This window comes from Rana temporaria, assembly GCF_905171775.1.
Source record: "Rana temporaria chromosome 3 unlocalized genomic scaffold, aRanTem1.1 chr3b, whole genome shotgun sequence".
Taxonomy (NCBI): domain Eukaryota; kingdom Metazoa; phylum Chordata; class Amphibia; order Anura; family Ranidae; genus Rana; species Rana temporaria.
Window position 1 is genome coordinate 126492 of NW_024404424.1, and position 26407 is coordinate 152898.

The 26407-nt window shown below is 54.1% G+C and overlaps 1 protein-coding gene across 3 annotated transcripts; it reads left to right on the forward strand.

The window, feature by feature from the left end:
* Positions 1-33: 33 nt before the first annotated feature.
* Positions 34-24879, forward strand: GPS2 (G protein pathway suppressor 2). Of its 3 annotated transcripts, none has more exons than XM_040334223.1 (13): positions 34-107; positions 3658-3764; positions 3852-3961; positions 5720-5832; positions 6282-6317; positions 6883-6962; positions 8373-8452; positions 9373-9541; positions 9622-9708; positions 13601-13680; positions 17755-17847; positions 24255-24338; positions 24432-24879. In XM_040334223.1, exons 2-13 carry the CDS (start codon positions 3671-3673, stop codon positions 24513-24515), a joined length of 1110 nt encoding a protein of 369 aa, XP_040190157.1. In that variant the 5' UTR covers positions 34-107; positions 3658-3670; the 3' UTR covers positions 24516-24879. The 3 variants fall into 3 exon arrangements, with proteins under 3 accessions (XP_040190157.1, XP_040190156.1, XP_040190159.1); XM_040334222.1 differs by having other exon boundaries at positions 48-175; XM_040334225.1 differs by lacking the exon at positions 17755-17847 and having other exon boundaries at positions 48-175.
* The last annotated feature ends 1528 nt before the right edge of the window (positions 24880-26407 follow it).

Here is a 26407-nt window from a genome sequence, read left to right on the forward strand (position 1 = left end):
GGTTGGCGGAAGTCGGGCTTATGAACGCCGGACGTGACGTAGTGGAAGTGTGGTTGGTGGTTCCCGGAAGTGACGCGGGTGTATCGGAGCGCCGCCGGAAGTGAGAGGTACGGAGAATCGGGAGAGGAGCTTCCCGCCTTCTGAGCGCACCGGAACCGAGAGACACCGGAGACAGGTGACCCCTCCCTCCACCGGAGTCCGCCCCCAACCGGGGGGCTCCTCCCCATAACATGAGGGCCCCAAATGTCACCCCTCCCCCAATCAGAGGGGCCCCAACTGTCACTCCTCCCCCCAATCAGAGGGCCCCAACTGTCACTCCTCCCCCAATCAGAGGGCCCCAACTGTCACTCCTCCCCCAATCAGAGGGCCCCAACTGTCACTCCTCCCCTAATCAGAGGGGCCCAACTGTCACTCCTCCCCCAGAGGGCCCCAACTGTCACTCCTCCCCCAATCAGAGGGCCCCAACTGTCACTCCTCCCCCAATCAGAGGGCCCCAACTGTCACTCCTCCCCCAATCAGAGGGCCCCAACTGTCACTCCTCCCCCAATCAGAGGGCCCCAACTGTCACTCCTCCCCCAGAGGGCCCCAACTGTCACTCCTCCCCCAATCAGAGGGCCCCAACTGTCACTCCTCCCCCAATCAGAGGGCCCCAACTGTCACTCCTCCCCCAATCAGAGGGGCCCCAACTGTCACTCCTCCCCCAATCAGAGGGCCCCAACTGTCACTCCTCCCCCAATCAGAGGGCCCCAACTGTCACTCCTCCCCTAATCAGAGGGGCCCAACTGTCACTCCTCCCCCAGAGGGCCCCAACTGTCACTCCTCCCCCAATCAGAGGGCCCCAACTGTCACTCCTCCCCCAATCAGAGGGCCCCAACTGTCACTCCTCCCCCAGAGGGCCCCAACTGTCACTCCTCCCCCAATCAGAGGGCCCCAACTGTCACTCCTCCCCCAATCAGAGGGCCCCAACTGTCACTCCTCCCCCAATCAGAGGGGCCCAACTGTCACTCCTCCCCCAATCAGAGGGCCCCAACTGTCACTCCTCCCCCAATCAGAGGGGCCCCAACTGTCACTCCTCCCCCAATCAGAGGGGCCCAACTGTCACTCCTCCCCCAATCAGAGGGCCCAACTGTCACTCCTCCCCCAATCAGAGGGGCCCCAACTGTCACTCCTCCCCCAATCAGAGGGGCCCCAACTGTCACCCCTCCCCCAATCAGAGGGGCCCCAACTGTCACCCCTCCCCCAATCAGAGGGGCCCCAACTGTCACTCCTCCCCCAATCAGAGGGGCCCCAACTGTCACTCCTCCCCCAATCAGAGGGCCCCAACTGTCACCCCTCCCCCAATCAGAGGGGCCCAACTGTCACTCCTCCCCCAATCAGAGGGGCCCAACTGTCACTCCTCCCCCAATCAGAGGGGCCCCAACTGTCACTCCTCCCCCAATCAGAGGGCCCCAAATGTCACTCCTCCCCCAATCAGAGGGGCCCAACTGTCACTCCTCCCCCAATCAGAGGGGCCCCAACTGTCACTCCTCCCCCAATCAGAGGGCCCCAAATGTCACTCCTCCCCCAATCAGAGGGCCCCAACTGTCACTCCTCCCCCAATCAGAGGGGCCCCAACTGTCACTCCTCCCCCAATCAGAGGGGCCCCAACTGTCACTCCTCCCCCAATCAGAGGGGCCCCAACTGTCACTCCTCCCCCAATCAGAGGGCCCCAACTGTCACTCCTCCCCCAATCAGAGGGCCCCAACTGTCACTCCTCCCCCCAATCAGAGGGCCCCAAATGTCACTCCTCCCCCAATCAGAGGGCCCCAACTGTCACTCCTCCCCCAATCAGAGGGCCCAACTGTCACTCCTCCCCCAATCAGAGGGCCCAACTGTCACTCCTCCCCCCAATCAGAGGGCCCCAACTGTCACTCCTCCCCCAATCAGAGGGCCCCAACTGTCACTCCTCCCCCAATCAGAGGGCCCCAACTGTCACTCCTCCCCCAATCAGAGGGCCCCAACTGTCACTCCTCCCCCAATCAGAGGGCCCAACTGTCACTCCTCCCCCAATCAGAGGGCCCCAACTGTCACTTCTCCCCCAATCAGAGGGCCCCAACTGTCACTCCTCCCCCAATCAGAGGGCCCCAACTGTCACTCCTCCCCCAATCAGAGGGCCCCAAATGTCACTCCTCCCCCAATCAGAGGGCCCCAACTGTCACTCCTCCCCCAATCAGAGGGCCCCAACTGTCACTCCTCCCCCAATCAGAGGGCCCCAACTGTCACTCCTCCCCCAATCAGAGGGCCCCAACTGTCACTCCTCCCCCCATCAGAGGGCCCCAACTGTCACTCCTCCCCCCAATCAGAGGGCCCCAACTGTCACTCCTCCCCCAATCAGAGGGCCCCAACTGTCACTCCTCCCCCCAATCAGAGGGCCCCAACTGTCACTCCTCCCCCAATCAGAGGGCCCCAACTGTCACTCCTCCCCCAATCAGAGGGCCCCAACTGTCACTCCTCCCCCCAATCAGAGGGCCCCAACTGTCACTCCTCCCCCAATCAGAGGGCCCCAACTGTCACTCCTCCCCCAATCAGAGGGCCCCAACTGTCACTCCTCCCCCAATCAGAGGGCCCCAACTGTCACTCCTCCCCAATCAGAGGGCCCCAACTGTCACTCCTCCCCCAATCAGAGGGCCCCAACTGTCACTCCTCCCCCAATCAGAGGGCCCCAACTGTCACTCCTCCCCCAATCAGAGGGCCCCAACTGTCACTTCTCCCCCAATCAGAGGGCCCCAACTGTCACTCCTCCCCCAATCAGAGGGCCCCAACTGTCACTCCTCCCCCAATCAGAGGGCCCCAACTGTCACTCCTCCCTTAATCAGAGGGCCCCAACTGTCACTCCTCCCCCAATCAGAGGGCCCCAACTGTCACTCCTCCCCCAATCAGAGGGCCCCAACTGTCACTCCTCCCCCAATCAGAGGGCCCCAACTGTCACTCCTCCCCCAATCAGAGGGCCCCAACTGTCACTCCTCCCCCAATCAGAGGGCCCCAACTGTCACTCCTCCCCCAATCAGAGGGCCCCAACTGTCACTCCTCCCCCAATCAGAGGGCCCCAACTGTCACTCCTCCCCCCAATCAGAGGGCCCCAACTGTCACTCCTCCCCCCAATCAGAGGGCCCCAACTGTCACTCCTCCCCCCATCAGAGGGCCCCAACTGTCACTCCTCCCCCAATCTTCTTCTATGGTCTTCAGACCTCAGTGATCTTCCATGTTGGGTTCTTCAGACCTCAGTGATCTTCCATGTTGGGTCTTCAGACCTCGGTGATCTTCCATGTTGGGTCTTCAGACCTCGGTGATCTTCCATGTTGGGTCTTCAGACCTCGGTGATCTTCCATGTTGGGTCTTCAGACCTCGGTGATCTTCCATGTTGGGTCCTTGGTCTTCAGACCTCAGTGTTCTTCCATGTTGGGTCTTCAGACCTCGGTGATCTTCCATGTTGGGTCCTTGGTCTTCAGACCTCAGTGTTCTTCCATGTTGGGTCTTCAGGCCTCGGTGATCTTCCATGTTGGGTCCTTGGTCTTCAGACCTCAGTGTTCTTCCATGTTGGCAGTGATCTTCCATGTTGGGTCCCTAGATGAAATGTCTCCTCTGACTGGCTGCTTTGATTCTTGTTCCCTCTCGTAGTGTGCTCTTCATCATGCCGGCTCTTCTGGAGAGACCCAAGCTGACCAACACCATGGCCCGCGCCCTCCATCGGCACGTTATGATGGAGCGGGAACGCAAGCGACAAGGTAAGGCTCCCTATTGGCGGATGGAAGGGCCCACACATTCTATCCAATCTGCAGGCGAGGTCCATCTCTGTCTTGTGTTTTCCACAGAGGAGGAGGAGGTGGACAAGATGATGGAGCAGAAGATGCGAGATGAACAAGAGAGGAGGAGGAAGAAGGAAATGGAGGAGAGGATGTCCCTGGAGGAGACCCGGGAACAGGTAAACGTTTCTATCCGTCCAATGGTATCGTCCAATGAGGGGCGAGGGCAGGAAAGAGGAGGAACAAAGGTTGTCTCTGGACAAATTGTAGCCTTTATTAGAAGGACCGCACTACAAGTCCCAGCAAAGTAAAGCGCTGACGCGTTTCGCACGGAAACTAGTGCTTAGTCCTATTTGTCTGCAGCGGAGGATGTTGGTCTGGGTTCCCACCTGGAGCGGCTCCTCCCTTTCCCCCGAGGATGTTGGTCTGGGTTCCCACCTGGAGCGGCTCCTCCCTTCCCCCGGAGGATGTTGGTCTGGGTTCCCACCTGGAGCGGCTCCTCCCTTTCCCCCGAGGATGTTGGTCTGGGTTCCCACCTGGAGCGGCTCCTCCCTTTCCCCGAGGATGTTGGTCTGGGTTCCCACCTGGAGCGGCTCCTCCCTTCCCCCGGAGGATGTTGGTCTGGGTTCCCACCTGGAGCGGCTCCTCCCTTTCCCCCGAGGATGTTGGTCTGGGTTCCCACCTGGAGCGGCTCCTCCCTTTCCCCCGAGGATGTTGGTCTGGGTTCCCACCTGGAGCGGCTCCTCCCTTCCCCCGGAGGATGTTGGTCTGGGTTCCCACCTGGAGCGGCTCCTCCCTTTCCCCCGAGGATGTTGGTCTGGGTTCCCACCTGGAGCGGCTCCTCCCTTTCCCCCGAGGATGTTGGTCTGGGTTCCCACCTGGAGCGGCTCCTCCCTTCCCCCGGAGGATGTTGGTCTGGGTTCCCACCTGGAGCGGCTCCTCCCTTCCCCCCGAGGATGTTGGTCTGGGTTCCCACCTGGAGCGGCTCCTCCCTTTCCCCCGAGGATGTTGGTCTGGGTTCCCACCTGGAGCGGCTCCTCCCTTTCCCCCGGAGGATGTTGGTCTGGGTTCCCACCTGGAGCGGCTCCTCCCTTCCCCCGGAGGATGTTGGTCTGGGTTCCCACCTGGAGCGGCTCCTCCCTTTCCCCCGAGGATGTTGGTCTGGGTTCCCACCTGGAGCGGCTCCTCCCTTTCCCCCGAGGATGTTGGTCTGGGTTCCCACCTGGAGCGGCTCCTCCCTTTCCCCCGGAGGATGTTGGTCTGGGTTCCCACCTGGAGCGGCTCCTCCCTTTCCCCCGAGGATGTTGGTCTGGGTTCCCACCTGGAGCGGCTCCTCCCTTCCCCCGGAGGATGTTGGTCTGGGTTCCCACCTGGAGCGGCTCCTCCCTTTCCCCCGAGGTTGTTGGTCTGGGTTCCCACCTGGAGCGGCTCCTCCCTTTCCCCCGAGGATGTTGGTCTGGGTTCCCACCTGGAGCGGCTCCTCCCTTCCCCCGGAGGATGTTGGTCTGGGTTCCCACCTGGAGCGGCTCCTCCCTTCCCCCCGAGGATGTTGGTCTGGGTTCCCACCTGGAGCGGCTCCTCCCTTTCCCCCGAGGATGTTGGTCTGGGTTCCCACCTGGAGCGGCTCCTCCCTTTCCCCCGGAGGATGTTGGTCTGGGTTCCCACCTGGAGCGGCTCCTCCCTTCCCCCCGGAGGATGTTGGTCTGGGTTCCCACCTGGAGCGGCTCCTCCCTTTCCCCCGAGGATGTTGGTCTGGGTTCCCACCTGGAGCGGCTCCTCCCTTTCCCCCGAGGATGTTGGTCTGGGTTCCCACCTGGAGCGGCTCCTCCCTTTCCCCCGGAGGATGTTGGTCTGGGTTCCCACCTGGAGCGGCTCCTCCCTTTCCCCGGAGGTCCTCATGGTCCCGTATTTCTCTGAACTCCGCACTCCTTTTACAGATCATGAAGCTCCAGGAGAAGCTGAACAAGTTACAGGAGGAAAAACATCAACTCTTCCTACAGCTGAAGAAGGTTCTCCATGAAGAGGAAAAGAGGAGAAGGAAGGAGCAAAGGTGAGGCTACACAGAGCCCATGCACGGGAGATGAGGCCCACACACGGTAGATGAGGCCGGGCGGGGCCCACACACACGGTAGATGAGGCCGGGCGGGGCCCACACACACGGTAGATGAGGCCGGGAGTTCTCTGTGATTGGAGGGGAGTTGCGTGCAGTGATTGGAGGGGAGTTCTCTGTGATTGGGGGGGAGTTGCGTGCAGTGATTGGAGGGGAGTTCTCTGTGATTGGGGGGGAGTTGCGTGCAGTGATTGGAGGGGAGTTCTCTGTGATTGGGGGGGAGTTGCGCGCGGTGATTGGAGGGGAGTTGCGTGCAGTGATTGGAGGGGAGTTCTCTGTGATTGGGGGGGAGTTGCGCGCGGTGATTGGAGGGGAGTTCTGTGTGATTGGAGGGGAGTTGCGTCGTGCGGTGATGAATATTTGGGGTGACCCTCTTTGCCTTCTTCTAGGGACACTTGCACGCAGTATTTGAAGGACCTCGGCAGGTAAGTGGATTTATCTTCTTCTTTCTTCTTCTTCTTCTTCTTCTTCTTCCTTCTTCCTTCTTCCTTCCTTCTTCCTTCCTTCTTCCTTCTTCTTCCTTCTTCCTTCTTCCTTCTTCTTCTTCCTTCTTCCTTCTTCCTTCTTCCTTCTTCTTCCTTCTTCCTTCTTCCTTCTTCCTTCTTCCTTCCTTCTTCCTTCCTTCTTCCTTCTTCTTCCTTCTTCTTCTTCCTTCTTCTTCCTTCTTCCTTCTTCCTTCTTCCTTCTTCCTTCCTTCTTCCTTCCTTCTTCCTTCTTCTTCCTTCTTCTTCCTCCTTCTTCCTTCTTCCTTCCTTCTTCCTTCCTTCTTCCTTCTTCTTCCTTCTTCCTTCTTCTTCCTTCCTTCTTCCTTCTTCCTTCCTTCTTCCTTCTTCCTTCTTCCTCCTTCTTCCTCCTTCCTCCTTCTTCCTTCTTCCTTCTTCTTCCTTCTCTTTCTCCTCCTCTTTCTCTTCCTCCTCCTCGCGCCGTACATCCCGAGGGTTGGCATTGTGTGTGTGCTCAGACTCTGTATTGTCTCTCTTCCTCCCGCAGTGACCTCGGCACTCTGACATCTGCCAACTACCCGCAGGGCATGGTAATGCACGCCGGGGCTCATCTCCTCAACATGCAGGGTAAGATGTCTCCTGGACAGCCTGTCACATGACATTGATCTTCCTGATGTACAGTGTATGAGGAGGGTCTTATCTCTGCTACGACATCGCACAGGACCAGTCCTAACCACACACAGGAAGTGACATCACACAGGACCAGTCCTAACCACACACAGGAAGTGACATCACACAGGACCAGTCCTAACCACACACAGGAAGTGACATCACACAGGACCAGTCCTAACCACACACAGGAAGTGACATCACACAGGACCAGTCCTAACCACACACAGGAAGTGACATGGCACAGGACCAGTCCTAACCACACACAGGAAGTGACATCGCACAGGACCAGTCCTAACCACACACAGGAAGTGACATCACACACAGGACCAGTCCTAACCACACACAGGAAGTGACATCACACAGGACCAGTCCTAACCACACACAGGAAGTGACATCACACACAGGACCAGTCCTAACCACACACAGGAAGTGACATCGCACAGGACCAGTCCTAACCACACACAGGAAGTGACATCGCACAGGACCAGTCCTAACCACACACAGGAAGTGACATCGCACAGGACCAGTCCTAACCACACACAGGAAGTGACATCGCACAGGACCAGTCCTAACCACACACAGGAAGTGACATCGCACAGGACCAGTCCTAACCACACACAGGAAGTGACATCGCACAGGACCAGTCCTAACCACACACAGGAAGTGACATCGCACAAAACCAGTCCTAACCACACACAGGAAGTGACATCGCACAGGACCAGTCCTAACCACACACAGGAAGTGACATCGCACAGGACCAGTCCTAACCACACACAGGAAGTGACATCGCACAGGACCAGTCCTAACCACACACAGGAAGTGACATCGCACAGGACCAGTCCTAACCACACACAGGAAGTGACATCGCACAGGACCAGTCCTAACCACACACAGGAAGTGACATCGCACAGGACCAGTCCTAACCACACACAGGAAGTGACATCGCACAGGACCAGTCCTAACCACACACAGGAAGTGACATCGCACAGGACCAGTCCTAACCACACACAGGAAGTGACATCGCACAGGACCAGTCCTAACCACACACAGGAAGTGACATCTCACAAGACCAGTCCTAACCACACACAGGAAGTCACATCACACAAGACCAGTCCTAACCACACACAGGAATTGACACCCCAAGTTCTAGTATACATCACAAGGTGTCCTTTTCCTGACTGCCCCCATCTCCGATTGTCCTCCTGAGGACTAGGCTGAGTATAGGAGCCAGTGGTCCATGTTGCTGTAGCCTCAGTAGATCTCTGGAGATCTCCATGGTGTTGGATGTGAGGGAGGAATGGTCTTGTAAGGGTGTGTAGAAATGAACCTCCTGAATGTCCTCTTCTTCTATCCTTCTTTTTACAGGGAGCCCTGGAGGTCATTCTCGGCACAGCTCTCTTATGGCCGATCGGGCCAAGCAGATGTTTGGTCCTCCCATTATAACTGTGAGTATCGTTTTCTGTTCTGTTGTTGTTTGGTGGTGGTTGTTGTTTGGTGGTGGTTGTTGTTGGTTGGTGGTGTTGTTGGTGGTTGGCGGTGGTGGTGGTTGGTTGGCGGCGGTGGTGGTGGTTGGTTGGCGGCGGTGGTGGTTGGTTGGCGGTGGTGGTTGGTTGGTGGTTGTTTGGTGGTGGTGGTGCTGGTTGTTTGTTTGGTGGTGGTGGTGGTGGTTGTTTGTTGGGTGGTGGTTGGTTGGTGGTTGTGATTGTTATTGTTGTGGTTGGTGGTGGTGGTTGTTGTTGGGTGGTGGTGGTGGTGGTTGTTGTTGGGTGGTGGTTGGTTGGCGGTGGTGGTTGGTTGGCGGTGGTGGTGGTTGGTTGGTGGTGGTTGGTTGGCGGTGGTGGTTGGTTGGTGGTGGTGGTGGTTGGTTGGTGGTTGTTATTGTTATTGTTGTGGTTGGTGGTGGTGGTTGTTGTTGGGTGGTGGTGGTTGTTGGTTGTTGTGGTTGGTGGTGGTGGTGGTTGTTGTTGGGTTGTGGTGGTGGTGGTTGTTGTTGGGTTGTGGTGGTGGTGGTTGTTGTTGGTTGGTGGTTGTGGTTGTTATTGTTGCGGTTGGTTGGTGGTGGGGGTGGTTGTGGTTGTTGTTTGTTGGGTGGTGGTTGGTTGGTGGTTGTGGTTGTTGTTTGTTGGGTGGTGGTTGGTTGGTGGTTGTGGTTGTTATTGTTGCGGTTGGTTGGTGGTGGTGGTTGTTGTTGGTTGGTTGGTTGGTTGGTTGGTTGTGGTTGTTGTTGTTGGGTTGTGGTTGTTGGTTGTTGGGTGGTTGTTGTTGGTTGGGTGATGGTGGTTGTGGTTGGTTGTTGTGGTGGTGGTGGTTGTTGTCATAGTCCTCTGCCTCAGAATTTCATCTCATTGCTCTAACTTCCTCCCAGGGCCGTCATTATTCGACACAGCCGTCCTTCAGTCCCACTGCGGCAGAACACGGCCAGTACCAGACCAGCCAATCAGGTCACAGCCCCTATACCGTCAGCCAGTCACAGCACAGCTTTGGAGCAGCCCAGGCTGGAGCGGTCAGCTATACAGGCAGCCAGCCTATCAGAGGTCAGAACGGCTTTCAGCTGACATGGAAAACTCTGTGAATTGTATTCCGCTATTCTAATTCCGATCCTTTTCTCTTGTAGGTCCTTCTGCTTTCCCCACCATGCAGTACTTGTCCCACCAGCAGCAAGGATATGCGGTCCACGGCCATTATACTGGAGCTCATGCAGGTTCGAACGTCTCACTTTCTATGCATCAAGACCCCCATCCCCAGCCTCAATGCCCGTGCCATTCATTCTCAGTCTCATTGCCATTGACGGAGGTCTCTTAGACTCTGATCCCCTGGACTCTCGTCTCCCAGACTTCGACTTCTTAGGCTCTGATCCCCTGGACCCCCGTCTCCGCGACTTCGATCTTAGACTCTGATCCCCTGGACCCCAAACTTCGATCTCTTCGACTTTGATCCCCTGGACCCCTGTCTCCCAGACTATGATCTCTTAGACTCTGATCTCTTAGACTCTGATCCCCTGGACCCCAGACTTCGATCTCTTAGACTCTGATCCCCTGGACTCCCGTCTCCCAGACTTTGACTTCCTAGACTCTGATCCCCTGGACCTCTGTCTCCCAGACTTCGATCTCTTCGACTCTGATCCCCTGGACCCCAAACTTCGATCTCTTCGACTTTGATCCCCTGGACCCCCGTCTCCCAGACTATGATCTCTTAGACTCTGATCCCCTGGACCCCAGACTTCGATCTCTTCGACTCTGATCCCCTGGACCTCCGTCTCCCAGACTTCGATCTCTTAAGCTCTGATCCCCTGGACCTCCGTCTCCCCAGACTTCGATCTCTTAAGCTCTGATCCCCTGGACCTCCGTCTCCCCAGACTTCGATCTCTTAAGCTCTGATCCCCTGGACCTCCGTCTCCCCAGACTTCGATCTCTTAAGCCCTGATCCCCTGGACCTCCGTCTCCCCAGACTTCGATCTCTTAAGCTCTGATCCCCTGGACCCCAGACTTCGATCTCTTCGACTCTGATCCCCTGGACCACCGTCTCTCAGACTTCGATCTCTTAAGCTCTGATCCCCTGGACTTCCGTCTCCCAGACTTCGATCTCTTAAGCTCTGATCCCCTGGACCCCCGTCTCCCAGACTTCGATCTCTTAAGCTCTGATCCCCTGGACTCCTGTCTCCCAGACTTAGATCTCTTAGACTCTGATCCCCTGGACTCCCATCTCCCAGACTTCGACTTCTTAAGCTCTGATCCCCTGGACTTCCGTCTCCCAGACTTCGACTTCTTAGGCTCTGATCCCCTGGACTCCCGTCTCCCAGACTTAGATCTCTTAGACTCTGATCCCCTGGACTCCCATCTCCCAGACTTCGACTTCTTAAGCTCTGATCCCCTGGACTTCCGTCTCCCAGACTTCGACTTCTTAAGCTCTGATCCCCTGGACTCCCATCTCCCAGACTTCGACTTCTTAAGCTCTGATCCCCTGGACTTCCGTCTCCCAGACTTCGACTTCTTAGGCTCTGATCCCCTGGACCCCCGTCTCCCAGACTAAGATCTCTTAGGCCCCATACTCACGACCAAACATGTCTGCTGAAACTGGTCCGCGGGCCAGTTTCAGCAGACATGTTTGGTCGTGTGTGGGCGCGAGCGGGCCGAATTCCAGCAAACATTTGCCCGCCGGGCCTTTTCCCAGCGGATAAATATTCCTGGACTTGTTTTAAAACAGTCCGCTGGAATCCTGCCCGCTCGGACATGTACGGTCGTCAGTACAGACTAGGGGTGCAACGGATCAAAAAACTCACGGATCGGATCGATCCTCGGATCAGGAGTCACGGATCGGATCATTTTCGGATCAGCAAAAAAAAAAAAGACAAATCTTGTTACACCCACCAGAGTTTTAGATTTCACAGTTCTTCTCAACACAAAACGGGGCTTATGTGCTTAAATACAGTGTTTGGAAATCCGACAGACTGTTTATTGCTAATGTGACAGAACACCTCTGATTTTCACATTTAAACAGTCCGTCGGATTTACAAATACTGTATTTAAGCGTATAAGCTCTGTTTTGTGTTGAAATAACTGCATCTCGCAATACTTATATGTGCAGCCAAGTGGAAGTCGCAGCCCCATGTACGAAAGTGGTGTCACCAGTTCCCTACTGTGACCTGAACTATCCCAATCATCAGATCCCTTTAGTGTCATTGATCGGCGGGCTGAGTGTCTAGTGAAAATCCCCCCTACGTGCTCAGTCCATACAGATCCCCCCGATCGCCTCCTCTCTCTTCTCTGGCAAGCAGCAGGACGCCCGGTGCGGCGGCGGCAGCGGCTCCCCGTGTGGATTTCTCAAGGTGCAGCATGGAGCTCATCGCTGGGCTGTTAGGAGTCAATGACATATTGAGCTCAAGTGCCCACAAACTTCCCAGGAGCAGCCTGCATCCCCCGCACCGGGTGGACCTCGATGGCCGCCGCTTCGGTAGCTAGGCCGAAGCCGCGGCCTTTCCTATGGACCGGGAGGCCCGTGGATCTCCGTGTGTCCCGACCCGAAGGTGCTGATCCGTACGGATCAGTGAGGATCAGTTGCACCCCTAGTGACAATACTTGATGTGCTCCCACTGTCATATGGCATTCTTGTGCCACAGTGCCTACACACCGTCACGGTTTTATCCACTAACCTCTTTCCTGCATCATTATATTTGACATGGAAGCCAAAATGCTCCCATACAGGGGATTTAAATGACGCGGGGCATTCAAGCATTACCGTTTGCCATGACCACGCTGTGTGTGGACTGAACATGCGCAAATTATTTTATTTTTTTTAGAAAACAATCCTCGGATCACGTGTGTGCGGTTCGGATCAATCTTTTTCGGTTCGGATCACGGATCAATGACGATCCTTTGCACCCCTAGTACAGACCTACCGTACATGTCCAGGCGCCTGCCGTCCCTCGCATGCATCGAATGACTTCGACGCATGCGTGGAAGCATTTTAAAGGCGGGCCGCCCACGTCGCCGCGTCATTGTCGCGGCGACACCGCGTCATCGGCGCGGCGACACCGCGGACACGCCCCGCGTATTGTTTACGCGCGGACTTCTGTACGATGGTGTGTACAACCATCGTACAGAAGCCCTCTGGCAGACATGTATGGTGAAAACGGCCCGACGGACCGCTTTCACCATACATGTTTGGTCGTGTGTACCCGGCCTTAGACTCTGATCCGCTGGACCTCCGTCTCCTGGACTTTGATTTCTTAAGCTCTGATCCCTTTGATCTGTTAGAGCCCATTACCTTAGACTCCAATCCTTGAGACTTTGATCCCTAGATTTTGTTCCCCTTATATTCTCATCCCTTAGTCTCCGATCCTGCAGACTTGAGGCCCGTAGTCTCCGATCCTGCAGACTTGAGGCCCGTAGTCTCCGATCCTGCAGACTTGAGGCCCGTAGTCTCCGATCCTGCAGACTTGAGGCCCGTAGTCTCCGATCCTGCAGACTTGAGGCCCGTAGTCTCCGATCCTGCAGACTTGAGGCCCGTAGTCTCTGATCCTGCAGACTTGAGCCCCGAGACTCCAGTCTCTTAGAATCCCAGCCCTGAGACTCCAGTCTCTCTTAGAATCCCAGCCCTGAGACTCCAGTCTCTCTTAGAATCCCAGCCCTGAGACTTCAGTCTCTTAGAATCTCAGCCCCGAGACTCCAGTCTCTCTTAGAATCCCAGCCCTGAGACTCCAGTCTCTCTTAGAATCCCAGCCCTGAGACTCCAGTCTCTCTTAGAATCCCAGCCCTGAGACTTCAGTCTCTCTTAGAATCTCATTTCTTTAATCTACTAGACTCCAAAATCTTATACTCCTGATCCTTTAAAATATGATCTCATCGACCTGTCCCTCAGACTCTGATCCCTTAAAGGCAAATCCCCTGGACCCTGCTCACTTAGACTCCGATCCCCTAGCTCCGATCCCTCAGACTCTGATCTCCCTGACTCCAGAACACGAGCAGCAGAGTGTATGGAAAGATCTGTTTTGTGTTTAGTATCTCGCCCTGCGAATGTGTGATTTCATTCTTTGTACTGCTGCATGCAGAAATCAGGCTGACTGTTCCCCTCTGTGTCCTCCTCCTCCTCCTCAGGGTTCATCCCTCCCAGCAGCGGCATTCCTCTCCAGAAGCAGCTTGAACACGCCAACCAGCAGTCTGGCTTCACCGACTCTGTGAGTAGCCCATATCTGTTCATGTCTTGGCTGAACTGTGGCCCCCAGCAGGTGACCAATAATCACAATTCAATATGAATATATATTCACTATATGGCCAAGAGTATGGGGTCACATGACCATCGCACCCATTATATGATCCAAAGTATGGGGTCACATGACCATCGTAACCACTATATGGCCAAGAGTATGGGGTCACATGACCATCGTACCCATTATATGATCCAAAGTATGGGGTCACATGACCATCGCACCCATTATATGATCCAAAGTATGGGGTCACATGACCATCGCACCCATTATATGATCCAAAGTATGGGGTCACATGACCATCGTACCCATTATATGATCCAAAGTATGGGGTCACCTGACCATCGCTCCCATTATATGGCCAAGAGTATGGGGTCACCTGACCATCGTACCCATTATATGATCCAAAGTATGGGGTCACCTGACCATCGTACCCATTATATGATCCAAAGTATGGGGTCACATGACCATCGTACCCATTATATGATCCAAAGTATGGGGTCACCTGACCATCGCTCCCATTATATGGCCAAGAGTATGGGGTCACCTGACCATCGTACCCATTATATGATCCAAAGTATGGGGTCACCTGACCATCGTACCCATTATATGATCCAAAGTATGGGGTCACATGACCATCGTACCCATTATATGATCCAAAGTATGGGGTCACATGACCATCGCTCCCATTATATGGCCAAGAGTATGGGGTCACCTGACCATCGCACCCATTATATGATCCAAAGTATGGGGTCACCTGACCATCGCACCCATTATATGATCCAAAGTATGGGGTCACATAACCATCGTACCCATTATATGATCCAAAGTATGGGGTCACCTGACCATCGTAACCATTATATGATCCAAAGTATGGGGTCACATAACCATCGTACCCATTATATGATCCAAAGTATGGGGTCACATGACCATCGTAACTATTATATGGCCAAGAGTATGGGGTCACATGACCATCGCACCCATTATATGATCCAAAGTATGGGGTCACATAACCATCGTACCCATTATATGATCCAAAGTATGGGGTCACCTGACCATCGTACCCATTATATGATCCAAAGTATGGGGTCACATGACCATCGTACCCATTATATGATCCAATGTATGGGGTCACATGACCATCGTACCCATTATATGATACAATGTATGGGGTCACATGACCATCGTAACTATTATATGGCCAAGAGTATGGGGTCACATGACCATCGTACCCATTATATGGCCAAGAGTATGGGGTCACATGACCATCGCACCCATTATATGATCCAAAGTATGGGGTCACCTGACCATCGTACCCATTATATGGCCAAGAGTATGGGGTCACCTGACCATCGTAACCATTATATGATCCAAAGTATGGGGTCACATGACCATCGTAACCATTATATGATCCAAAGTATGGGGTCACATGACCATCGTACCCATTATATGATCCAATGTATGGGGTCACATGACCATCGTAACCATTATATGGCCAAGAGTATGGGGTCACCTGACCATCGTAACCATTATATGATCCAAAGTATGGGGTCACCTGACCATCGTACCCATTATATGGCCAAGAGTATGGGGTCACCTGACCATCGTAACCATTATATGATCCAAAGTATGGGGTCACCTGACCATCGTACCCATTATATGATCCAAAGTATGGTGTCACATGACCATCGTAACCATTATATGATCCGAAGTATGGTGTCACCTGACCATCGCACCCATTATATGGCTAAAAGTATGTAAACCCCCCTTCCAAATGATGGAGTTCGGGTGTCTCTAGTGAAGTGTGCTGTAATACTCCATCAGGTGTCTCCAGTGAAGGGCCCTGGTAATGCTTCATCAGGTCCAGTGAAGGGTCCATCAGATGTCTCCAGTGAAGTGTCCTGTCAATACTTTATCAGGTGTCTCTAGTGAAGGGTCCCGGTAATACTTCATCAGGTGCCTATAGTGAACTGTCCTGATAATACTTCATCAGGTGTCTCCAGTGAAGGCTCCTGGTAATACTTTGTCAGGTTTCTTCAGTGAAGGCTCCTGGTAATACTTTGTCAGGTTTCTTCAGTGAAGGCTCCTGTCAATACTTTATCAGGTGTCTCTAGTGAACTGTCCTGATAATACTTCATCAGGTGTCTCTAGTGAAGGGTCCTGGTAATGCTTCATCAGGTCCAGTGAAGGGTCCATTAGATGTCTCCAGTGAAGGCTCCTGTCAATACTTCATCAGGTGCCTATAGTGAACTGTCCTGGTAATACTTCATCAGGTGTCTCCAGTGAAGGCTCCTGGTAATACTCCATCAGGTGTCTCCAGTGAAGGGTCCTGGTAATACTTTGTCAGGTGTCTCCAGTGAAGGCTCCTGGTAATACTTTGTCAGGTGTCTCCAGTGAAGGCTCCTGGTAATACTTTATCAGGTGTCTCCAGTGAAGGCTCCTGGTAATACTTCGTCAGGTGTCTCCAGTGAAGGGTCCTGGTAATACTCCATCAGGTGTCTCCAGTGAAGGGTCCATCAGGTGTCTCCAGTGAAGGGTCCTGGTAATACTTCATCAGGTGTCTCCAGTGAAGGGTCCATCAGGTGTCTCCAGTGAAGGGTCCTGGTAATACTTTATCAGGTGTCTCCAGTGAAGGGTCCTGGTAATACTTCATCAGATGTCTCCCTTAAAGTTTCCTGGTAATACTTGATCAGGTGTTTCCAGTGAAGGGTCCTGGTAATACTCCATCAGGTGTCTCCAGTGAAGGGTCCTGGTAATACTTCATCAGGTGTCTCCAGTGAAGGGTCCTGGTAATACTTCATCAGGTGTCTCCAGTGAAGGGTCCTGGTAATACTTCATCAGGTGTCTCCAGTGAAGGGTCCTGGTAATACTCCATCAGGTGTCTCCAGTGAAGGGTCCATCAGGTGTCTCCAGTGAAGGGTCCTGGTAATACTTCATCAGGTGTCTCCAGTGAAGGGTCCATCAGGTGTCTCCAGTGAAGGGTCCTGGTAATACTCCATCAGGTGTCTCCAGTGAAGGGTCCATCAGGTGTCTCCAGTGAAGGGTCCTGGTAATACTCCATCAGGTGTCTCCAGTGAAGGGTCCATCAGGTGTCTCCAGTGAAGGGTCCTGGTAATGCTTCATCAGGTCCAGTGAAGGATCCATCAGGTGTCTCCAGTGAAGTTTCCTGGTAATACTCCATCAGGTGTCTCCAGTGAAGGGTCCTGGTAATACTCCATCAGGTGTCTCCAGTGAAGGGTCCTGGTAATACTCCATCGGGTCCAGTGAAGGGTCCATCAGGTGTCTCCAGTGAAGGGTCCATCATGTGTCTCCAGTGAAGGGTCCTGGTAATACTTTGTCAGGTGTCTCCAGTGAAGTTTCCTGGAAATTCTTCATCAGGTGTCTCCAGTGAAGGGTCCTGGTAATACTTCATCAGGTGTCTCCAGTGAAGGGTCCTGGTAATACTCCATCAGGTGTCTGTAAGGTCCAGTAAGCTCATGATCTCATATGGGTGAGCTTCACTTCTCTCGGATCTTACAAGGTAACAAGACAACTGTCTGGCATTGGTCAGGTATGCGCAGGTTGTTAGCCAACAAGTGTATTGGTGGCATGGTGGGGTATACACTTGGTGGCACACAAGTAGCACTAGGGGGGGTCACATGACCCTTGGCCTTATCCTACACATCCATCCTGTGGTGACATCTCGGGGGGTTTCACTGGAACCTTTGTGGTGGAAATGAACAGATAAACTAAGACATTGAGTGCAGTGTATTATCTCCACAAACCCCAATGGGTTTCCTGCCGGAGGAGGATTGCCCCGGGGTGGTGGTAGTCGTTTGGTCTGAGGTCAGTAGTAGGGGATATTGATGAGATAGGGAGGGCACATCTCTGTTTCCCCCAGTGATAAGCACAGCCATTGGAAAATGCTGGAGGATAGTACGCGGGGGGGGGGGGGGTACATCGCCGTCCTCACAGGGCGGAGTCATATTTTATTCATAGCTTTTTCATACTTGTGAAGGATGTCTGGATGAGGATGTGCCCTGACCAGCTTCTGTTTTATTGTAGTCTACCCTCCGCCCTATGCACCCCCAGGCTCTGCACCCCACCCAGACTCTCCTCACCGCACCTCAGATAGCTGTGCCCATGCAAACTGCCAAGGTAAGATTCTGCAAAAGCCAATCGACACGCCACCCGCAGGTGTTTTCCCTGTACTCGTCTCCTCCTTCTCTCATCTCTCTTCCTACCAATCCTCATCTCTCTGGTCTATCCTCATCTCTCTTGTCACCTCTCCTACCTATTCTTATCTCTCTTCTCCTCATCTCTCCTACATATGCTCATCTCTCTTCTTCACCTCTCTGATCTATCCTCATCTCTCTTCTCACCTCTCACACCTATCCTCATCTCTCTTCTCACACCTATCCTCATCTCTCTCCTACCGTCTACCCTCCGTCTCTACCCTTCGTCTCTCTCCTCCCGTCTACCCTTCGTCGCTCTCCTCCCGTCTACCCTTCGTCGCTCTCCTCCCATCTACCCTTCGTCGCTCTCCTCCCGTCTACCCTTCGTCGCTCTCCTCCCGTCTACCCTTCGTCTCTCTCCTCCCGTCTACCCTTCGTCTCTCTCCTCCCGTCTACCCTCCGTCTCTCTCCTCCCCGTCTACCCTTCGTCTCTCTTCTCCCGTCTACCCTTCGTCTCTCTCCTCCCGTCTACCCTTCGTCTCTCTCCTCCCGTCTACCCTTCGTCTCTCTCCTCCCGTCTGCCCTTCGTCTCTCTCCTCCCATCCGTCTGCCCTTCGTCTCTCTCCTCCCGTCTACCCTCCGTCTCTCTCCTCCCGTCTACCCTTCGTCTCTCTCCTCCCGTCTACCCTTCGTCTCTCTCCTCCCGTCTACCCTTCGTCTCTCTCCTCCCGTCTACCCTTCGTCTCTCTCCTCCCGTCTACCCTTCGTCTCTCTCCTCCCGTCTGCCCTTCGTCTCTCTCCTCCCCTCTGCCCTTCGTCTCTCTCCTCCCGTCTACCCTTCGCCTCTCTCCTCCCGTCTACCCTTCGCCTCTCTCCTCCCCTCTACCCTTCGTCTCTCTCCTCCCGTCTACCCTTCGTCGCTCTCCTCCCGTCTACCCTTCGTCGCTCTCCTCCCCTCTACCCTTCGTCTCTCTTCTCCCGTCTACCCTTCGTCTCTCTCCTCCCGTCTACCCTTCGTCTCTCTCCTCCCCTCTGCCCTTCGTGTCTCTCCTCCCGTCTACCCTCCGTCTCTCTCCTCCCGTCTACCCTTCGTCTCTCTCCTCCCGTCTACCCTTCGTCTCTCTCCTCCCGTCTACCCTTCGTCTCTCTCCTCCCGTCTACCCTTCGTCTCTCTTCCCCTCTACCCTTCGTCGCTCTCCTCCCGTCTACCCTTCGTCGCTCTCCTCCCGTCTACCCTTCGTCGCTCTCCTCCCGTCTACCCTTCGTCTCTCTCCTCCCTTTCGTCTCTCTCCTCCCGTCTACCCTTCGTCTCTCTCCTCCCGTCTGCCCTTCGTCTCTCTCCTCCCCTCTGCCCTTCGTCTCTCTCCTCCCGTCTACCCTTCGCCTCTCTCCTCCCGTCTACCCTTCGCCGCTCTCCTCCCGTCTACCCTTCGTCGCTCTCCTCCCGTCTACCCTTCGTCGCTCTCCTCCCCTCTACCCTTCGTCTCTCTTCTCCCGTCTACCCTTCGTCTCTCTCCTCCCGTCTACCCTTCGTCTCTCTCCTCCCCTCTGCCCTTCGTGTCTCTCCTCCCGTCTACCCTCCGTCTCTCTCCTCCCGTCTACCCTTCGTCTCTCTCCTCCCGTCTACCCTTCGTCTCTCTCCTCCCGTCTACCCTTCGTCTCTCTCCTCCCGTCTACCCTTCGTCTCTCTCCTCCCGTCTACCCTTCGTCGCTCTCCTCCCGTCTACCCTTCGTCGCTCTCCTCCCGTCTACCCTTCGTCGCTCTCCTCCCGTCTACCCTTCGTCTCTCTCCTCCCTTTCGTCTCTCTCCTCCCCTCTGCCCTTCGTCTCTCTCCTCCCCTCTGCCCTTCGTCTCTCTCCTCCCCTCTGCCCTTCGTCTCTCTCCTCCCCTCTGCCCTTCGTCTCTCTCCTCCCCTCTGCCCTTCGTCTCTCTCCTCCCCTCTGCCCTTCGTCTCTCTCCTCCCCTCTGCCCTTCGTCTCTCTCCTCCCCTCTGCCCTTCGTCTCTCTCCTCCCCTCTGCCCTTCGTCTCTCTCCTCCCCTCTGCCCTTCGTCTCTCTCCTCTCTTCTTCACCTCTCCCGTCTATCTTCATCTTTCTTCTCCTTACGTCTCTATCATCCCCCCTTCCACCTCCTGTGTCCATCTTCTCTAACCCTACACCTCAGGGTACCGGGTGTCTTAGATATTCACGACTACTTGGGTTATGCTGCCACCTTCAGGTGAATGGACACTGACTAAAAAAGGCGTGATTCCTGCAGTTTTTGGATCCCAAAGTGATGGATGTTCCTCTGTTAGTCCCCCTGTTTTCATGGCCTATTCTGCATACCCTTGCTGGGGAAAGGGAAAGGCTTAATCCTGATCGGTCACCTACAGCTCTGGTGGCCCCGGAGGGACGGTACCTTGACCCTGCATGCAAGAACAGGGATGGCCTGTTGCAGTTTGGCATTGAATTCTGCAGACAGCCATCTCTGGGGTAACCAGTATCTGGTGACCTCACTGGCATGGTGTTATAGAAGTCCAGGGCAGAACTGGATTGGGATGCCTGGGGTGTAGATGTGGGTGCTTTTCTTCCCCTCCCCCTCCTTTTGTGGGTTATGAGGTGCCGGAGGAACATCTTCTGGATGAGTAGACAGATGTTGAGGTTTGAGAGTCTTCTTTGGATGAGTCTTTTCAGGAGGAGTCTCGGGGTCCGGGCCGTTTCAGATGCAAAGGACAACAGCTTACAAGTCCTTCTCTCACATAGACACTAGATGGTGGCAGTCTACAAATCCCAGATCTTTTCATGTGCGTCCTTATTTGTAGGAACTAATGTATGCTCATTGGGCTCACAAGGGAAGGGGTTAACACTAGTGGGCAATCAATGGGGTTAACTGTGTTCTCTATTGTGTGTTCTAACTGTGGGGGGGAAGGGGACTGACTATAGGAAATGACAGATCGTTTTTGTAGGAAGACACGATCTGTCCTCTCCTCAGACAGCATGGGCATTTGTGTGTTTACACTCACACAAACCCTGTGCTCCTGCTCGTGCACGCGATCGCGCCCGCCGGCCACGCGCATCAAGTTCTCTGGTGGCGCTCACATGCCCTCTGGTGGCTCTTCTGGGTGAAGCCATATATTTATACAGGATTTCACCCAGGAGAGCCATTCTGTTGCAGTATATCTGCGTGAGCCGGTCAGGAACCAGTAAGGGGTCCTTTCATCTTGTAGGAGTAGCTCTGCAGCTGAAGGTGGGAGTCTGTCAAGCCCTCAAAGTTTGGGCAAAGCATAGGCTTTGTTTCAGAGAATCGGAACTCAGGGGATCCTGCCATTTGGCGATTCCTGGAGGATTTTCTGAGAGGCCGTTGGAAGGCTCCATATGGCAGCTTTCCAGGTTGGGCACCATGTCTGTCCCATATGAGTAGGATCCAATGGTTCAAGTGCTGGTTGGTAGAATTTCTCTTCGAGAAGCAACTTGAGAGCCTGCCCGTTTAATGCCTTCATTCAGAAGGTGACTTTGAGGAACTGAATGCTCTTACTCAAGTCTAGAAGAAGACAAAATTAACAAATCAGAAACTGGTTCCCCCTTTGTAATCCAAGACCTCCTTTTGTAAGCAGAAAGCTTTGAGTGGAAGCCTACATTCCAGTTCCTTGAGAAGAAGAACTGGAATCCCATGTCTTTGGGGTTCAGAGGCAGATCCACTTCATAGTAAAGGGACGCCCCCACTCGGTGAGGGGATGTCTATTGCCTTTCTTAGTGATTTGGCTGGCTCTCCTACACTGCTCTGTCTACCTTGGGGGTCTCCCTGTCTGGGTGCGGTCGGACAATGCCATGGTGGTAGCATACATCAACCATCAAGACGTTGGGCTGCACAAGAAGTGGATCTGATCTTGTCCTGGGCTTCATGTTCTGGCCCCCTCTGTACACATTCTTGGGGTGGAAAATTGCCCGGTAGGACTTCCTTTGCCTTCCACAACTGAATCCAGGAGAATGGGCCCTTCACTTGGAGATGTTGAAGTGGAGATGAAGATCTCTTGGCGTAAATATTCCGCAACAAGCTGGACGGGTTTGTGTCCTGGACCAGGGATCCTCAGGCATTTTGGGGTGGATGCCGTGGTGACTCCTTGGCATCAGTTGTCCCTGATCTCTATGCCTTTCCTCCCCTGCAGCTTCTTCCTCGTATGTTAAAAAAAGATTGGGACCTTTTATTCTATGCATTAAGATCTCTGGTCCTCATTGGCTCCCGCTGCTGTCTATCAAATCAACTGACCCGAGGGTCAGGGACGAGTCCTGCTGTTTACCCCCACGAGTGCCCCCATGGAAACCAGCTCTACATGGGGGGCACTCGATGAAGAGAAAGAGCCAGGAGCGCCGCTGGGGGACCCCAGAAAAAAAGGATCGGGGTCACTCTGTGCAAAATCCTTGCACAGAGAAGATAAGTATAACATGGTTGTTATTTAAATTTTATTGTATACAATCGCTACACAAGTCATATTGTAATTGTTATTAAAAACGACCTTTCCTTTTCACTCTGCAGCCCCTGTAATTTTCTGTGAAATCCAATATGGCCACCTGGAGGCTTCTGTACACAAATAGTATACAGAACGCCCCCCCAGGAATGTTATTCAGTTTTTGGGCATCCCCTGCAACACAAATGTCATTTTCGGTGAGATACTTCTAAAGGGAAATCCGGGTCTAAAGGGATGCGGACCCTGCCACTTTCCTCGTTAGAGCCCTGCAGGTGAAGCACCTGACTTATTTCCTGCTTGTGTGATTGGCTCACTGGTTTTGTCTCACTGAGTCTGATTTTGGGCAAATTTCTGAGACCTATATCGATCACCCGGGGAGGGGAGGGGGGGATCTCATTTGGCCTTGTCTGTTCTACAGACTTTTCCATTGGAGCCTCTGTGAAAGATTCTTTTGGTGCTTCTTACTCCGTAATGTTGTCTTTCCTGATTCTTCACAAGTATAAGGTGGTGCAGAGGCCTTGGGCATCTCTTTTCACCAAAGGTGGTTTCCTTGTTCCACCTGAATCAGGACATTGTGTGGTCCTCTTTTTTCCTCATCCCTAGTAGAAGGTTCTTCTTCACTCATTGAACGTTGTCCGGATTTCTCTGAAGTCTACGGTTTTCTTTCAGGAGTCCGAGTCCCTGTTCTACCTCAATGCCCTTGCAAGGGTTGGGTTACTCCTCACTATTTCTAGGTGGATTTGTCATCTCGTTTTTCAGGCCTATGACCTCAAGAGCAAGGTTCCTCCCCTCCTAATGGAGGAGTGTCTTTGCTTCCTGGCCTATAGCACCGAGCTTCTGTTATTCAAGTTTGTAAGGCTTCTACCCGGCCTTCTCTGCACACGTTTACCAAGGTCCACCAGGTAGATGTTCGTGGCTCTGTGGACACCAGTTTTGGGTCGAAGGTCTTGCAGGTGTCTCTGTAGTAGGGTTCCCTTTTTCTTTAGGGACATCTCAAGTAGTTATGAATATGAAGACCCCTCGTTTCCAGTGATGTACGATTAAGAAATTAGGATTCTTGGTTTACCTGCCAAATCCTTTTCTTGCCGTACATCACGGGACACAGAGATATCGCTCCACTCCTCTAACCAGTGTCAAGTCACCGGAAGGTCGCACCATAACCCAACCGGCCATGAATGTGATGTACAGATAAAGCAAAAATTGGAATTGCTCTTTCTCTTCCTGACACCTCCCCTCTTCATCTTTCTTCCCCCTCCCCCCCTTTTCATCTTTCTTCCCCCTCCCCCCCTTTTCATCTTTCTCCTCATCTCTCTTCATCTTTCTTCTCACTCTTCACCCCTCTCCGTCTCTCTTCCTCACCCCTCTCCGTCTCTCTTCCTCACCCCTCTCCGTCTCTCATCCTCACCCCCTCTCCGTCTCTCTTCCTCACCCCCTCTCCGTCTCACCCCCTCTCCGTCTCTCTTCCTCACCCCCTCTCCGTCTCACCCCCTCTCCGTCTCTCTTCCTCACCCCCTCTCCGTCTCTCTTCCTCACCCCCTCTCCGTCTCTCTTCCTCACCCCCTCTCCGTCTCTCTTCCTCACCCCTCTCCGTCTCTCTTCCTCACCCCCCTCCGTCTCTCTTCCTCACCCCCTCTCCGTCTCTCTTCCTCACCCCCTCTCCGTCTCTCTTCCTCACCCCCCTCTCCGTCTCTCTTCCTCACCCCCTCTCCGTCTCTCTTCCTCACCCCCCTCTCCGTCTCTCTTCCTCACCCCCCCTCTCCGTCTCTCTTCCTCACCCCCCCTCTCCGTCTCTCTTCCTCACCCCCCTCTCCGTCTCTCTTCCTCACCCCCCTCTCCGTCTCTCTTCCTCACCCCCCTCTCCGTCTCTCTCTTCCTCACCCCCTCCCCATCTCTCATCTTTCTCCTCCTCACCATCTCTTTTCATGTGTTTGTGCTTTTTTTGCAGTCTGCCTTGTCTTACACCCACCCTTCAAGGTCTGCTTCTCCTGGAGGGTACAGCCACGGGACTCCACCTCAGCAGCCCCACACAGTAAGGAACCTCTCCAGCCTAAACTTTAATGTTTTTTGATTTTTTTTCCAGGATTTCTTTGATTGGTGTTTTTTCTCTGCTTTATTTCCTCAGTCTGGATTTCAGGCCTCCCCTCAGCAAACACCCCGTCTTCCATTCATGCAGCATGGACAGAACCAGCGCTTCTACCACAAATAAATCATCGGGGTCTCTTATTACTGACGAGATTGGTTTTCTAATAAGATTAAAGCCGGATTGTAAATATTCTTCCTCCTCTCACTACTTAGAAATTCTTCGACAGTCTCACCTAAAGCTCCGTACTGCTTCCTCTCAAATGACATCGGCTGTACGCACGGCCCATACTGCGGTCAGATGGAGGCCAGCACTGGAAAGGGTGTTGGAGTGTAAAATTCTTCATCAAATTGGTTGGTGTGGGGCAGTACATACAGTTCATATTTAGACCCGTTACTCAATGAGGCTTCTTATACTTTGACCCGACACCTCTGTCCTGCCTTCCTCAGATCTCCATCTGACCCGACCCCCTCTGTCCTCCCTTCCTTAGATCTCCATCTGACCCGACACCTCTGTCCTCCCTTCCTCAGATCTCCATCTGACCCGACCCCCTCTGTCCTCCCTTCCTTAGATCTCCATCTGACCCGACACCTCTGTCCTCCCTTCCTCAGATCTCCATCTGACCCGACACCTCTGTCCTCCCTTCCTTAGATCTCCATCTGACCCTACACCTCTGTCCTCCCTTCCTTAGATCTCCATCTGACCCGACCCCTCTGTCCCCCCTTCCTCAGATCTCCATCTGACCCGACACCCCTGTCCTGCCTTCCTCAGATCTCCATCTCACATGTTCCCTCTGTCCTGCCTTCCTCAGATCTCCATCTGACCCGACACCTCTGTCCTCCCTTCCTCAGATCTCCATCTGACCCGACACCTCTGTCCTGCCTTCCTCAGATCTCCATCTGACCCGACACCTCTGTCCTGCCTTCCTCAGATCTCCATCTGACCCGACACCTCTGTCCTGCCTTCCTCAGATCTCCATCTGACCCGACACCCCTGTCCTGCCTTCCTCAGATCTCCATCTCGCATGTTCCCTCTGTCCTGCCTTCCTCAGATCTCCATCTGACCCGACACCTCTGTCCTGCCTTCCTCAGATCTCCATCTGACCCGACACCTCTGTCCTCCCCTTCCTCAGATCTCCATCTGACCCGACGCCTCTGTCCTCCCTTCCTCAGATCTCCATCTGACCCGACGCCTCTGTCCTCCCTTCCTCAGATCTCCATCTGACCCGACGCCTCTGTCCTCCCTTCCTCAGATCTCCATCTGACCCGACACCCCTGTCCTGCCTTCCTCAGATCTCCATCTGACCCGACACCCCTGTCCTGCCTTCCTCAGATCTCCATCTGACCCGACACCTCTGTCCTCCCTTCCTCGGATCTCCATCTGACCCGACCCCTCTGTCCTCCCTTCCTCGGATCTCCATCTGACCCGACACCTCTGTCCTGCCTTCCTCAGATCTCCATCTGACCCGACACCTCTGTCCTGCCTTCCTCAGATCTCCATCTGACCCGACACCTCTGTCCTGCCTTCCTCAGATCTCCATCTGACCCGACACCTCTGTCCTGCCTTCCTCAGATTTCCATCTGACCCGACCCCTCTGTCCTCCCTTCCTCAGATCTCCATCTGACCCGACACCCCTGTCCTGCCTTCCTCAGATTTCCATCTGACCTGACTCCTCTGTCCTCCCTTCCTCAGATCTCCATCTTACCCGACACCCCTGTCCTGCCTTCCTCAGATTTCCATCTGACCCGACCCCTCTGTCCTGCCTTCCTCAGATCTCCATCTGACCCGACACCCCTGTCCTGCCTTCCTCAGATCTCCATCTGACCCGACACCCCTGTCCTGCCTTCCTCAGATCTCCATCTCACCCGACCCCTCTGTCCTGCCTTCCTCAGATCTCCATCTGACCCGACACCCCTGTCCTGCCTTCCTCAGATCTCCATCTCACCCGACCCCTCTGTCCTCCCTTCCTCAGATCTCCATCTCACATGTTCCCTCTGTCCTCCCTTCCTCAGATCTCC